Source organism: Anoplolepis gracilipes, chromosome 2 (assembly GCF_047496725.1).
Source record: "Anoplolepis gracilipes chromosome 2, ASM4749672v1, whole genome shotgun sequence".
NCBI lineage: Eukaryota > Metazoa > Arthropoda > Insecta > Hymenoptera > Formicidae > Anoplolepis > Anoplolepis gracilipes.
This window is the reverse complement of record NC_132971.1, coordinates 15,497,734-15,512,302: the sequence shown is the minus strand read 5'-3', so window position 1 is coordinate 15,512,302 and position 14,569 is coordinate 15,497,734. Positions and strand designations below refer to the sequence as shown.

General features: G+C 40.1%; 2 protein-coding genes across 5 annotated transcripts in view; one reads left to right on the top strand and one right to left on the bottom strand.

The window, feature by feature from the left end:
• Positions 1-14,569, bottom strand: part of Sp1 (transcription factor Sp8) — a 93,440-nt gene that overhangs the window by 26,204 nt on the left and 52,667 nt on the right. Inside the window, exon 1 of one of the 4 annotated variants that reach the window (XM_072910895.1) lies at positions 13,953-14,476. The exons of 2 other annotated variants lie outside the window; for them this stretch is intronic. In XM_072910895.1, the coding sequence (XP_072766996.1) occupies positions 13,953-14,066 (114 nt within the window). In that variant the 5' untranslated portion in view covers positions 14,067-14,476. Of the gene's footprint in view, positions 1-4,914; positions 5,361-13,952; positions 14,477-14,569 lie in introns of those variants that run through there. One more of the 4 variants, XM_072910896.1, reaches the window with a different exon arrangement.
• LOC140676151 (uncharacterized) overlaps positions 1-14,569 on the top strand; it is a 107,461-nt gene that overhangs the window by 58,250 nt on the left and 34,642 nt on the right. The window lies entirely within an intron of this gene.

Here is a 14,569-nt window from a genome sequence, read left to right as displayed (position 1 = left end):
AAATTATATAGCCGGCTGTTTTTTTCGTGTCGCTTTTTTTGTTTCCGGGAGAAAAGGAGCGATCGCGCGCGCGGCGCGACGTCCACGTCGACGCTTAAACGATACCGAAATCAATCGATCATACGTAATAACGGTTTCCTAAAGACGACTTTTCACAGACCGCCACCCGGCGGCCATGTTGTCTCCCCGCACATCTGCCAGTCTCGGACCCCGTACAGTACGGAGAGCTGAAACGTGCTGTACGAGCGAGCTTTCGAAAGGGTGTTTACACGTCGCGAGTTACGATGTGCTCGACGAAAATAATTCATTAGGGTACGGTTCCGTCACGTTGGGCGTGACAGAGGGGAGATTTCGAGAGAAGCAACGAGAGTGACTACTGGTATCCATCGCGCGATTTTCCGCAGACAAAACTTTACTCAATATCGAAGATAAAAGAGCCGTTAAAATTTCTATATAAATCGCATGCAGGAAAGTACGGCTCATAAAGCGTAAGATTTTATTTTAAAAAATGAGGATATATTTCACAAAATAGATGTTATGTCAACGGCAAAAGAATTTATTATTAATTTAATTTTTACTCGCTGGATTCTATTGAAATCACTTTCTTTGATATTAACCGAAAAATATCTATTCTGTGGACAGTAAAATCCGGACGCTCGTGGTCACCCTTAAGGTACATATAAAAGGACTGTTCGTGAGGAACTCAACGAGAAGCGGCGGTGCATCGCGTGTTTCGCAAGAGCAGACGTTGCGGTCGTTTAAGGAAATAGTGTGCTCCTCTCTCCCTCTCTTTTTCGCTCTTAAATAGTACAAATTAGGACGACATCCTTGTGTGGCATCCGGTGGCTTCAGGTAAATCTTCTTAGATCACGTAAAAAGCCCCACGTCCGCACCCTCCGTTCGCTGCCGGCGTGACGGAAGATGCATTTTCTGCGACAAACGTGGGTACTCGATCGTGGCCGTTCGCAGTCTATTGTCGCTCGAAAATGTCAACGGGACGTCGCTTAAAGGGACACCTTTACTAGACGAATCGGATTATCGGATTACCGATGTGGAAGCTGAGCGAACATCGAGGGTACTCGAGATCGCGACGCGGATGATGTCGTGCAAAATATTGACAGGTGTCAACTAGACGTATAAAGAGCTCGAGGACATACGCGACATTTCCTTCCGCGTGCTCTCGTGTCAATCGTGTCCTTAGCGATATAATATAATGGATCGACAATACCTACGGTCAACTCAAAATATATTATTTAAATAAGAATCTTTCAATCGCTTTCCTTACATGCATACCGGGCTTTTTAAATATTTTACACTAGATTGCCGAGACTGAAGCGGAAGCGGCGTAGCCCGCTGAAAACAAAGATATGTCAACGAAGAAAGCGACGGGGCGCGGCGGAGTCATTCGTGAATTATTAACAATGGTTCCAGGCATATCCCGGACTTTGTCGATCGAAGCATTAATTGTTAATGATACACTGGGATCGATCGCTAGAAAAAACGACCGTCGTTGTATCGCGACGAGTGGCTCATAGCGTGACACGTTTGCCGGTTTCCCGCGGATTCACGTCTTTTCAGCGTAGCGTGCCGACGTATAACTTTACGAAGAAAACTCTCCCCAAGTTTGTAGGTAGTTTTATGTATAGCTTCAACGCGTGACGAGAGCGACGGTTCAACGTGTGCCGTTTTGCGTGTGCCACGTTTATTAATGCATGACATTGGAGCAGTAAGAAGATAACGTATCTTTATACTCTCTTATAAATAAATACTTTACTTATATATTTTCTTCTCTCTTTTTTTCTCGATTTTTCTTATCATAGTTAAATAAATTTTTATCACTACGGTGATTGTGAAAATTTCGTATAAATTTTATTATCGATCTTAAAAGCAATATTAGAAATATAAACGTTGTGCTGTAAAAAGTTCACAATCGAACAATCATACTTCGAAACTAGGGAATTGTTGACATCCTCATTCAGTGACACGTAAGAAGAATGTGTATGTGCGTGTAAACGACGAATAATTCGCCTCTATTCCTCTCGTCGCGCTAAGTCGAGCGTATTAATCGCAATGCGGAGATCGTGTCCCATTCACCGACGCGTCGTCAAGGAGTTTCTTCACAGTCCTTTAAGGGCAATCCCCATTGACGATATAAGAGACAGGGTGAGGCTTGGGCGAGAGAAAGAAACAAAGAGACGAGACCCTTACGTAGACGCGAGTATCTTCTTATTGGCGGGATCGGGTGACGAAAGGAAGTAGGCATCGCGTTTCCATCCCACGCATCCTGTCAAGTGGATTCCATCGGCTTACAAAGGAGATCGGACAAATAATTGGCTCCTCGGATACACAGGTAGGAGCAGTCCTTTTGAACCTTGAGAACCTTACGCAAGGACTATTGTACGAGGGACACTCGATACATTCGGATCGAGTGGCTCGACACCGGGGCAAAAGAACGCGCTGCGGAAATTTGGAAAACGGGACATTTCTCGATTTATTTCGACGAGACCCGGTCACGTCACACGTTCTTTGCTTGAGATAAAAATTGGAAAAAGTATTTTCACGAATATTTCCTAGCAACGCGAAAAAAGTTGATCGGCTCGATACATATTATTTCGAGGGAAGGGAGACTAATCTTATTCGAGTCTTCCGCAATTCAGCTTCGTTTTACTCTGGCAACGTGAACGTCGTATCGGCTGCAGACCCGTTTCCCTGGATCCCGGCTCGACGACATCGTCTATGAATAATCTCACGCGATGTAAAAACGGCTGGTAACACGACTATGTCGTCAAGCTATGAAAAGCACGCGAAACAGGTTCGCGCGAGCAGAAAACTTGGAGAGTACCGAGAAACAAACGGCGCGGATCAACATCGAGTAACGAGAGGCCGCAAAAAGAGCGGACCGGAAGCCGGATCGGTCCGAAGGACGATCTCGAGCGCCCGCGCAACGTCCACGGACGGATACGCGACTTTTCGCCGACATTAATATTCGAGACGCGACGCACACAGGAAACTTTCTGCCTGACTTAATTAATACTCGCGCTCACACGCGCGCGCGCGCGCGCCTTCCTTTTTGACGGCAGGGATTTAATTACTTTTTTACGTCGACTCGTAAATCATCTCGCGGGGCCCGCAAGGCGACCGCCGTCGTCCTTCCTGCCGAGTCATAAAATAAAGAGCTTCTCGAGCGAACATGTGTTGCCCGGCTACGGTCGCAAAAGTCGAAGGATATATATCGAGAGCTTATCATTGTCAGATTATCTCTGATATTTTTCGAGTCTTATCTGTAATGCTATCTGCAATGCGTCCCGATACGGTCGTAAAAGTCGATCTTACCGAATTGCAGCCGTAATTTATATGTGAGAAACTTGTCTAATTCGTTGTAATAAATCGGGATTTCTTTACCTTTATTTACAGGATTTAAGATTCACTGATCCGCTGACTGATGATCGTTACTTGATTATTTTTTTTCTATACCTATTTTTTTCCAACGTGTAAAAGACGTTTTATCTTATAACCTTTAAGATATTACGTTTATTTGAAAACTTTTACACAACGTAGTAAATCTTCTTCTTTCTCAGTACTTGTTAACACTTTAACCATTATTTACTTTATCAAAGATAATTTCGCACTTATTATATAAATAAATTATGTTTACAAAACTTGCTATTTACGAATATTTGATATTTATTAAATGTTTCCTTCTTTTACTTTCTTATCTTATCAAACTAATATTAATATTATAATTAATTGTTATAAAGTAAATAAAATATATCTGTTTAAAGTATTAAATAATATAGTTAATTAAATCTATATTATAGTGTTATTTAATTGTACGAGCAAATTTGATTTTATCATCAAGTAATTATCTGGTCAATTTTTAAATAATTACGTATAATTAAAAATTAATGCGTATTATTTTATGAAATAATTAATATTATAATTATAATTAACTCTATTCTACATTATTAAACTTATATAGAGAATATAATTCTTGATTTAAAAATAGCTGTATCGCTTTAATATATTAGGTTATATAAATAATTATTATATGCATGATATAAATAATTAAATATCGTGTACTATAAATACTGATCAATCTTTCCATCTATCATTTTTAATCATAGTGCATGTTGAAACAGAAAAAATGCCAATGCACATACATATAATTATATATTAAATAAATTATTTTTCTTATTCGCGCGTGTACCGACACATATGGATGATCGAATTGTTGATAATAATAGCAAAATAATTTATTTGCTAATATCCACAGCTGTATATAATATTCATTTAAATTACACGCAACGTTTATTGATAACTAATTTTCTGTATCTCAAATCCAACTTAAATATTCTCTTTTATGACATACGAAACGTGTAAAGACGAAATCGACTAGCAAATCGACGTCAGAAATCAAAGGTGACACTTATCCTGGCATTTAAAATGTCGACGTCCAAAATGGTCGTCAGGATACACCTTTGTAAAAATCTCGCGATGTTATCGCGAAGGTGTCAAGAATCCGACGGTAGCGACCAGTTCGCGGCAATACGTGCTTCCTACCTGCTAGGATTAAGATCTCTATCCAAGGATTAACGGGGGCGTCTAGATGAAACTCGAGAGATCGGCTTTGCTTCGAAAGGAATAATTGTCGTTTTAACTCGACCGAGAAATTAATCCATCGCGACGGGGGCTCCTTTCACCAACGTGTCAAAAGCCTTCTTTTCGCGCATGTCACGCGGCGTCGGTAGATATAAAATTCGTAATGTATCACACGTCGATAGTAGTGGCAGATTTTCACATTCGTACGCCGTGCCAGAGAGAGCCATGATGTCGCGAGAAAGCGACAGAAACGGATGCACAAGCAACGTTAAAAATTAAAAAAAAAAAAAAGAAAAAAATTAAGCGAAGACTCACCGGCGACTTCGCGATAGACTGTAGCTGGGGATAGAGTTGACCAGCCGCTGCCGGTGTCATATCGGTCAGCATCTCGACGCCGACTTCGAGGATGTCGCAGCTGGTGACCCGCGGGAATTCGCACACCGCGGGATTAAAAATCACACGGAATTAAAAGTCCTCGCCTCCACGGGTCCGCTTGTCTCCCTTGTCCGAGCTTCTTCTTCGATCGCGCACTACACTCGAGATGATCGCGGACAACCCGATTGTCGAGATACTCGTGCCGATACTCGCGCGGAGGTCTTCCGTCGCTCGGGAGAAAAAAAGTTCTCCCGTGGAAAAGGTGCCCGGGGTTTATCGTGTGTGTGGTTCCCGTTCTTCGCCCCGTGACAGACTGCCGACCGGTCGAACGACTTGGTCTCGACCAGACGGGGATACGTGTGGTAGGGACCACAGCGCCGCATCCCAGGACTTGGCAGCCCCCGGGCAAAAAAGGGGCCGGGTCTGCTAGGGCGGTCTCCCTGTAGGAATCCGTTCCCGCCCATCACCGCCTACATGCCGTACCCCAGTTTCCTCGACTTTATTTATACCTCCCCCCCCTTTCAGCGATCTCCTCGCGAGATTCCCTCTCCGTTGCCTCGGTCTCGGTTCCATCGGACCGCTTCCTCGACCAGCTCTCTGTCGCGTTGGCGATCCCCTCCGTAGGCCCCCCTACTTCGATAATTCAGCTGTGAAATGCGCGCGCAGCTCGTCGCCGTTGTCGTCGTTGTCGTCATCGTCGTCGTCGTTGTCGTCGTCGTCGTCGTCGTCATCGCTGCTGGAAGGGGCACGCGCGGCGGTGACTTTGGTGGTGTCCTCTCGGCGTATAGAAGGGGTTCTCTCCACGCTCGGCCTCCTCTCTTCCACCTCCTCGTTTACCCTCGCGCGACTCGCGCTTCCTTCCCCTTTCGTCGCTTTACGTGACCCGGAGTCGTATCGGTGCGCGAGCTCGCAGTTTGACATAACGGTATACATACCACGCGCTGTCGTTATTTAAATACCGATACGACTCGCGAGACGTAGGATCGATCGTAGCGTGAAAATTCTTGATCCGTTCGCGTGAGACACATGCGATCGAGATCGAGCGTGCGTGCTTTGAGTATAAAGTATAAAGGGTAGAAAGGACGAACGAAGACATTCTTGAGTGCATTAAAAGCAGACAGATTTTAGACGCGTTACGTAATAGCGTTTGACGACTTTTACGTAATCGCTTTTTAATAAATGTTGCAGACTATTTATTCGAGATTATTCTTAATGCGTCGCGCGTTCAGGAAATTACATGCAAATTGTTTCGTACTACTGCCTTTCCCGCAATCGTGCTCTTAATGGGGTTTATTTCTGTAGCTGATGTAAATAAAATGAGATACGTGTGGATTGAATTTTATAGCGAAAGCTTGAGAGAAATTTTTTTCTTAACTGTGTGATGTACGATAATATACTTTAAGATTATAATTCCATATAATTTTGCATCTTATATATGTATATCGTCTTGTTTAAATTATATATGATTCTATATATTTTCACAAGTGTAATCCCCATTGCAGATATATTCGCGACGACAAATGTACGTTATTTTAGATTATATCGTTTGTTATTTCAATGAAATTAAATTGAAATACATTTTAATATATAGTATAATTTATAAAATTAATAAATCAAATGTCTTAAAAATTTGACAAAATTATTAGAGATCTATATTATTTTATAAATATATTATATGCACAAATATTCTTTTGATGATACACATATACAAACTATAAGCATTTCCTTTTGCTTGCACTCTCTTCTTCCCTTTTCGTTACAGATATTGTAAATATGAAATATTTTTTAAATGAAATTTAAAAATAATTTGATTAATTTTGTAACTATATTTATATTTTACAATTTAATCAGAGATCAAATTATAATACATAAAAATGATATAAATTTTCCCTTTCTTTAAATTTATATCTGTAACGAATAGATTTTGATTTCGATTATTCTAAATTAAATCAAACTATTAATTTGCGTTTTGTTGATATATCTGATATATATTTTTTCTACTTAACGTTATTAGCAATAATATAAGCTTTTTAAATTTATAAAAATTATTTAATTTTAATATATCTCCACAGCTGCTTCAGTTTCATTATTTCTATAGATTAAATCTGTGCGGACATAATTATGTACAAGAATGTATAATTGCGTATCATCATTAAGCTACTATATCTTTTCTCCGTCATATAAGAAATACAAGTCGTTTATAGTTTATTTTGATCTCATTCCATATACTTAATGCATTTGTATCCTGGCAGTACTTAATGGATACTCGTTTCGTGCGCATTCATGTGTTAACTTGTTACAACATAATTTTACAAATACATTTCAAACTCGCGCTATTTCTTGCTGTATATTACGACAGTTATGCGTAGATAAATCGATATTATTATCTGACGGACTGCGATAATAATCGATGACATTATTATTAATAATTATCATTAATAATAATATTATAAGCAAATAATTTTAAATTGACAATCAAATCGTAGATTCTTTTAAAAAAATATACGAGTATATTTATATCTTTAATAGCGAGCATAAATTAAACAAATGAGCACATTTACTAACGCAACAAAATCATATCTAATATATAGGTAGTTGATTTAAATGTTTGCGTAATTTCTTTTATTATACGCAAATTAAAATTATCATGGGGTCTAATAATGATATCTATCACCGCGATTTACATTAATTACAGTTTCAACAAACACGTAATGTTATATGCAAAAAAATATAAGTATAAGCAATTTCAAATTGCTCATGCTTTTTTTGCGAAACGAGCATGGTTTATACACAGAGAGGCATATAAGTTCTCGAGTGCAGTTGTACGGGCACCTATTAAAATCGTAACGTAAGGAGTTAGCTAAGGAGGACCGCGAAAACGCAAAAGAACCTAATGCGATTTTAATCGCGCAGTTTGAATTTCAAATGTTGAATACATATATATCGACTTGGTTTTGTAAAGCAGAACATGGTCGAAGAAACATTTTCACAGTGGCGTACTTGAGCAAATCGTCGTAAAATAAAACTTTATATACAATTGGAAAATCTTTTTTATAAAAACAGTAGTATTTTTAGATATTTTAATAGATTTTATTGTAAAACCTTTAAAAAAGCGATTTATCTTGCATTCGGATATGTGCGATGCTAAGATATGTTTATATTATAATATACATATAATAATCATAATGTATACTAATAATACTGCAGGATGTTTAATGTTTCGACAAACGTTTTACGAGAAACACTCGCGATAATTTTTCGCGTACGAGATATAATGAAAGTATAACATGTGTATAATTATTATCAAGTATGTGTACATCTTCTGTAATTAACTGTGTTGATTATATTTTTTATAATAGAGGTACATTTTGTCATCAATAATCCAAGAGAATTAAAGCGACAATTGTCATTAGGCTACCATACTTTCTCTTCGTGTCACGTAGCAAATAATACGAGCCGCTTTATAGCGGTGCGTCGTGATAGTGATTAAACCGTGCCCATAAAACCGCATCGTAAGAAGTTGGCAACCGGTTGCTAAGAATTTTATAATTGGTATAATTTGTAGCCGGACTTCTCTTAAAAATTTAACGCGGAAGATCAAACGTACGAACGATAATTTAATTTTACCACTAAAAAACCATCCCCGTTTCTGAGAGTTCGTTTATATAAGTCGTGAAATTTAAATTTCTTTGAATATACTTTTTAAAAATACGCGCGCCCACACACCGTCCTAAAAGAGAGCGATGCATTTTCGTTGCACAAAAGTGTGTCCGTTTTACCTTTCTTCCTACGCCAATGGCCCGGTGGAGACGCGAGCGACGGGTCGAGGTCGCATTAGGACCTAATTTTCCATAATGGAAGAAGTCCGTGGCGTGGTACGGCGCCACTACGGCGAGGAGACCGGCTAATTGTGGTCCATTCATAACCATTCCCGTGCAGTCGAGAGCGCAACGGGCGAACGATCGCTTCGGTCTCAATCGAGATTTTCGCACGGGCAATTTAAACGCGATATCTCTCAAATAGAGCTTGGTGACATGTCGCAGAATTTGACGGAAAGGTATGGAAATATAGCGAAAGGGGTCACACAGTAGCGGACACCCTAAGATCTTTTTCGAATATGAAATAAAAAAATAAAAAGGAATATGGCTAAATTATATTTGTGTATATTTAAATTTTAATAATAACTATTAATTTTTATATAATAATAAAGATTTTTTAAATTAAAAATATTTACAGACATGTATTTTAAATTACTTTTATTCAAATCAATTATAAATTTTTGTAATCAAATTAAAAGTGTTGCTCTTAAAATTATTATAAGGATTTCCAAGTCACAAATATAGAACATTCTTATTTTATACATATATTAAGCTTTATGTTATTTAATAACACTAACGAGAAATATATTTTGATAATTGTTTCTTATTTTTTATTAAACATTTCACAAAATAAGAGTCCAGTCCGATCGGTAAAATTCTTTTTACGTATTATTATATCATTCAGTTTGAATATATTCAATCCATTCCTTTTTTAAATCGCTCAAATAAGATAGATACAAATAATAATGTAATAACATTAATGCGTACGCTTTTTTCATGTTCTTGGCAATTTTCGTATATCGTCCATTACAAAGTAACTACCATCTGGTCAGCGTGATTTCGTATCATCGCATCGCACCGGATAGTATTTACGTTAGATGGTACCCCCGAGATAGACGCGTCCAAGTAATCGATAGACTGATGAGAGACGGCAGAGAGAGGTGAGAAAGGAATAGGTTCGCGGAACGAGAAGGGACCGTTATCGGCCGCCACCGGCCACGAATCCTGCCGGCGATTATGCGTACATCGCGTGCCACCGGCGCACAAAAGGTGCGACCCGCCCACGCCCTTGCGTATCGCGGAGTAGGACGGCGAGAAAGGAGGAGGGGGAGAGGGGGGAGGAAGGAGGAGAGGGGGAGAGGGAGAAAGAGGGTGCGAAAAGGGATGTTTTACAATGAACCGAACCAAAGACGGGCGTTAACGCTCGCGGCAAGGACAAATGGCGTGTTGGGCCGAGAGCAGTCGTGTGCTAGTAGCTATCGAATTTCCCCATTTTCAGATTCTCGCACAAGAGCGTTTCTTTGGATTTATTGCGGCCGGAAACCTCACGTGAATCGCCGCACGTAGCACGTAGCACGTTCCCGAAAGATGAATCGTTCGTCCCGGATATTAACGGCGGACAGAATCTCGGCTTAATCCGACACTAATGTATGGATATTCCACGTTGTCGAAAAATTGATTAGCGTCGATCGACTACCGATCGTGACGTGTCTTCGATGTTCGGCGCGATGGATCGACGCGTATGCGGCATATACGGCGCGGGATCTTTCGATGATGGATCGTTGATTGGCAGAGACGGGCCATGGGGTTGAAAGGGAAATGGGGCCTAGGGGCCTCACGGGGGCGGATAATGACAGGGCGGCCTCGCGTAGCGAAGATGGTCCGCGCTGGGACCAGCGCTCTTGGCTCTTCGGCTCTCTCTCACACGGCCATGTGGCCATCGGGAGATGCTGATGGACTAATAATTACCAAGAAACCAGCTCCGTCGTGCGTGGCGGCTGGCAGCGTCGAAAATGAAGATTCACCTTACCAACTTGAACCCAGATCTTGTCTACTATCTGCTAACGGCGTGTTAAGCCTTTGCCGAAACCAGACCGAAGACGCGAGACGATCGTTCATTGATGTGCCGACGGTATCGGTATTTTGTTGACACTTGTGTAAAATGACAAGGTGTCTACTCTCTGGAAAACATGGAAATTCTCCAAGATTTCTTTTATATCTGAAAAAATTAGGAAATTCCCATGCAAGTTTATTGGAATTTCGGAAATTTTCTCTTTGATAATTTTGCTTTTACATACCTATATATTGTATAAATAATCGACGATTCTTTCGTCGATTATAAACCAAGTTATGAATTATAGTGTTTAACCTAGTACAAGTACCGAACAATATTTCCTTTATGAAATCATTGATAAAAAGTTATAAAATTTAAGAATTTTATCTTTTACACAAGAAGTAAGGCATTAATCGAAAATTATATATATCAGTCCACGATAATAATAAATATAATATCTCTGTTTACATTCAATGTTCATCAACAAAATCTTAAATATACAGTACATATTCTTTACTACAATTTTTAATGATAAAAATGAAAATGTTATACAAGTAGAAAATGTTTATCGAAAACTATTTAATTTTTGAGTACATTTACAAATCTTGCACTTGAAACTTTCATAGCTCTGTATTTTTTCTTTATATGAATGACAAATATCAGACAATGCATAAACTTATTTTATAAGTTGCATTAAAAAACCTTTAAAATATTATCTTTACCTGAAATTTTAAACAAAAAATACTTGGAAAATTAGAGAATATTTTTACAACGTTTTGTTTATCGTTTAGAAATTTCAAATTCTTCCTTGCGATGTGTACAGAAAACAAATGCTGCGAAAATCAGTCTCGTTTCTTTGGAAAATGATCTCGGCTGGAACTTTAAGCCGTTGCAATTCGCAATACAGTTTCGCGAGATCGCGTAGAAGATGCTAGAGAGGCTTTTAAGGCGTAGCATGTTTCGCCGCGAAACAACAAGGGAGAAACTCGTCCACGGACTGATTTACGGACTCGTTGCCGCGGTCGATGCCGGGGCGTAAGTCGAGATTCTGTCTACATCGTGCTTCGGGATAGAGAGACGCCCGACCGCCAGTCAGCCCGGTCAGATTTATAGGGTGTTTCACGGGAAGGAGAGAGGAAGACGACGATTCCCTTTCTTCTCCTCGCGCTTTCTTCGTAATTCACGCGTCGCTCTTTTCCGCCGACCGCGATCTCGATGGAGCGACGCAAATAAGGCGCACCCTTTCGGAAGGGAGAACCGATCGAAATAAATATCTTCCCTCGATTTATCCCGCTGCCCTCGATGCTATTGCCTTCTATTCCTAACGTATTCTGAGTACATTAGATGTAGATAAGAGAAGTGGGGAGAGATAATAGTGTTGAACAAGTTACTGGATGCTGTGGCTTATATTGATATGTGTAAATTTAACTGCTACACACTCGACATGATTAATATAAGACTTGAAGCTTGTATTTATCTAATCCGCGTAAATAATTTTTAATGAATTAATTAGTAGTTTTCTTTTTTATAATAACGGCCATAACGTGTATAGGTATGTATGTATGAGAAAATATGTAGAACACACACTTTATATGATTATAATATTATTATTAACAATATTACTATAATATAATATAAATTATATAATTATTATTAATTAAAATAATTCTCAATTTTATGAGAACGTATATATAATATCCCAGACTTTTTATTCTTTGCATAAATAGCAGATAAGCATTCTTACCTGCATAATTGAAGCAAATTAGGTGTGACATTTAAGTACGAATAATTCATAAGAGAATGTAGCGCGAAGGAAACCATGATTCTTTAATAGCTCGTAGACAGGGAAGAAGTAATATAGATGAGTTATCGGCAAGGAGGGTTCCATAAAAGAATTTCTGCGTTATACACAATATAATATAGACGTACAGCGTTTGAACGGCAGCCGACGGCAAGAGGTTGATCATGCGCTATAATTAATGATAATAGTGATAATAATCGGCTATATGGAAAGAGATTCGATAATGATGATTAACTATCTCGCGAAGCGTATCGTCGCCAATGCGATGTTTAAAAAACTTCGTTGATTGATGTGAAAATAATATATTACAGATTTAACAAATTATTGTATAAATAGCGATCGATCGATAATAGAAAAAAAAATGTTTGGATTTAATTTAGCATATAATCGATAGATTGATTAAATATTCGCTTTTAATATACATATGTAACGTTCTGCTTGTTCCGATTTGCAACGATCGGCACGCGTTTCGTCGGATACTGTGCCAGAAAACGATCAGGATGATCGCCGCGAGCGAAATGTCGCGGTTTAATGCGCGTCATACGGGACGTCCAATATCCTCTTGCCTCAAAGCGCACGTGTCGGGAATACATGAAGAAAGTATTCCTAAAAGGGAGAGAGGTGGCGGTGCGCGAAAGTTTGGTGTGCGAAAGGGGGAAACAATTAACCTGGCCAAGGACCTGTGCCAACAAATTCGCGCGCATGTTCGGCTGGAAGTTGAGATCGCGAAATGACGTGCAAACTGAGGGACGCCCTCGTCCGCCCCCCGGCAATACGGTAATCACTATAATTACGTATCGAGCCCTTATATTAATATCCCCCAGCTACGTCTCTCTTTCCATCTTCTTTGATCTTCCTCCTCGATTCCTCGTTCGTCGCCTTTGCAGCGCGAAAGCGGAACTTTTTTTCGCGCGAGTCGATCGACCGCGATTTATTATTGGCACGCTGCGCGTTTCCTTGCTAACGAGCGGCTTAAGTAAACTAAATTTCATCGTTTTACACGGATCGACTTGTAATTCATATTTATTCGTCAATTTTTGGAAAATTTCCCGATTGGCGTTACAACTCGGGATTTTAAACAAGTTATTGAGGGGCGGTAATATTTTGACGTAACGTTGACATTTCTCACAGAGGTATTGGTATCCATACTTTCATCTGCAACAAATTTAATCGAGCGATCCGATTGGCAATCGAGCGAATTGAATTTTACACGAACCCTAAACAAATTGATCGAAAATGGCTGGTTGTGACGCTGGTGATCTTGCGTTAGTTTCCCCTCTGTCCTCCTTCCGCGCTAGACATCGGGAGATGAACAATTAACGAAGGGACGTTTCGGGACCGCCCAGCATCATCGCGGAAGAAAACTGCGAAGGGTGTCACGGAGTTTGAAGCATCCGTTTAGAAATTCGCAGAAAATGTCAAGTCGCCAAAATTACTCTTACATTTTCTTTTCGCTTAAATTATAGCTAATTTAGTGTCTCCTTAAAAATATGTACGTTCTTTGAAATATATCTCGACATCTTACCTCGAGATATTCCGTTTCCTGTACGGGATGTAGACCCTGTTGCGGTGCCGTCGACGTGATTGTCATCACGTTCTGCGGATGACCGTTATGCGAGTACTGATACGCGCAATTCATCTCCGATAATTTGCTCAAAGTAACACGTGCTTCTTGAAAATTCACGGAAATCCCAAAGAATTATCCTCAATTTTGTTTTGCGTGATAGCGGACGAGATTCGGTCCGCTCCCTCAACGATCGATAATCGACGATCACTGACGCCGGTCAGGTTATCCTGTCCAGACTTACGTGATGACACGTTCGAAAGTGCATCGACCGCGACACCGTTGAATTTGCTCGGCGTATTCCTTTAGAGTCCTCCCGTATATCCCGGTAATCACGGTAATTTCTGTGGCTGCCGTTCTCGACAGTCTCGACCGCGAACGAGGCGGAGGAGGTCAGTCGATAACGAGGTCGGTCGAGGACGCGATCAACGCGGATTTCTCGCTCGTCCGGTTGTCGCTCGCATTTGCCAATTCCGCCAGCCACGCGGAAGGAGGTAACAATTATCGGAGGCAACCGAGATGCACCTCGCGGCGTGCAACAATTATAACTGAGCTTTTTCGTCCCCCACACGTAGGAG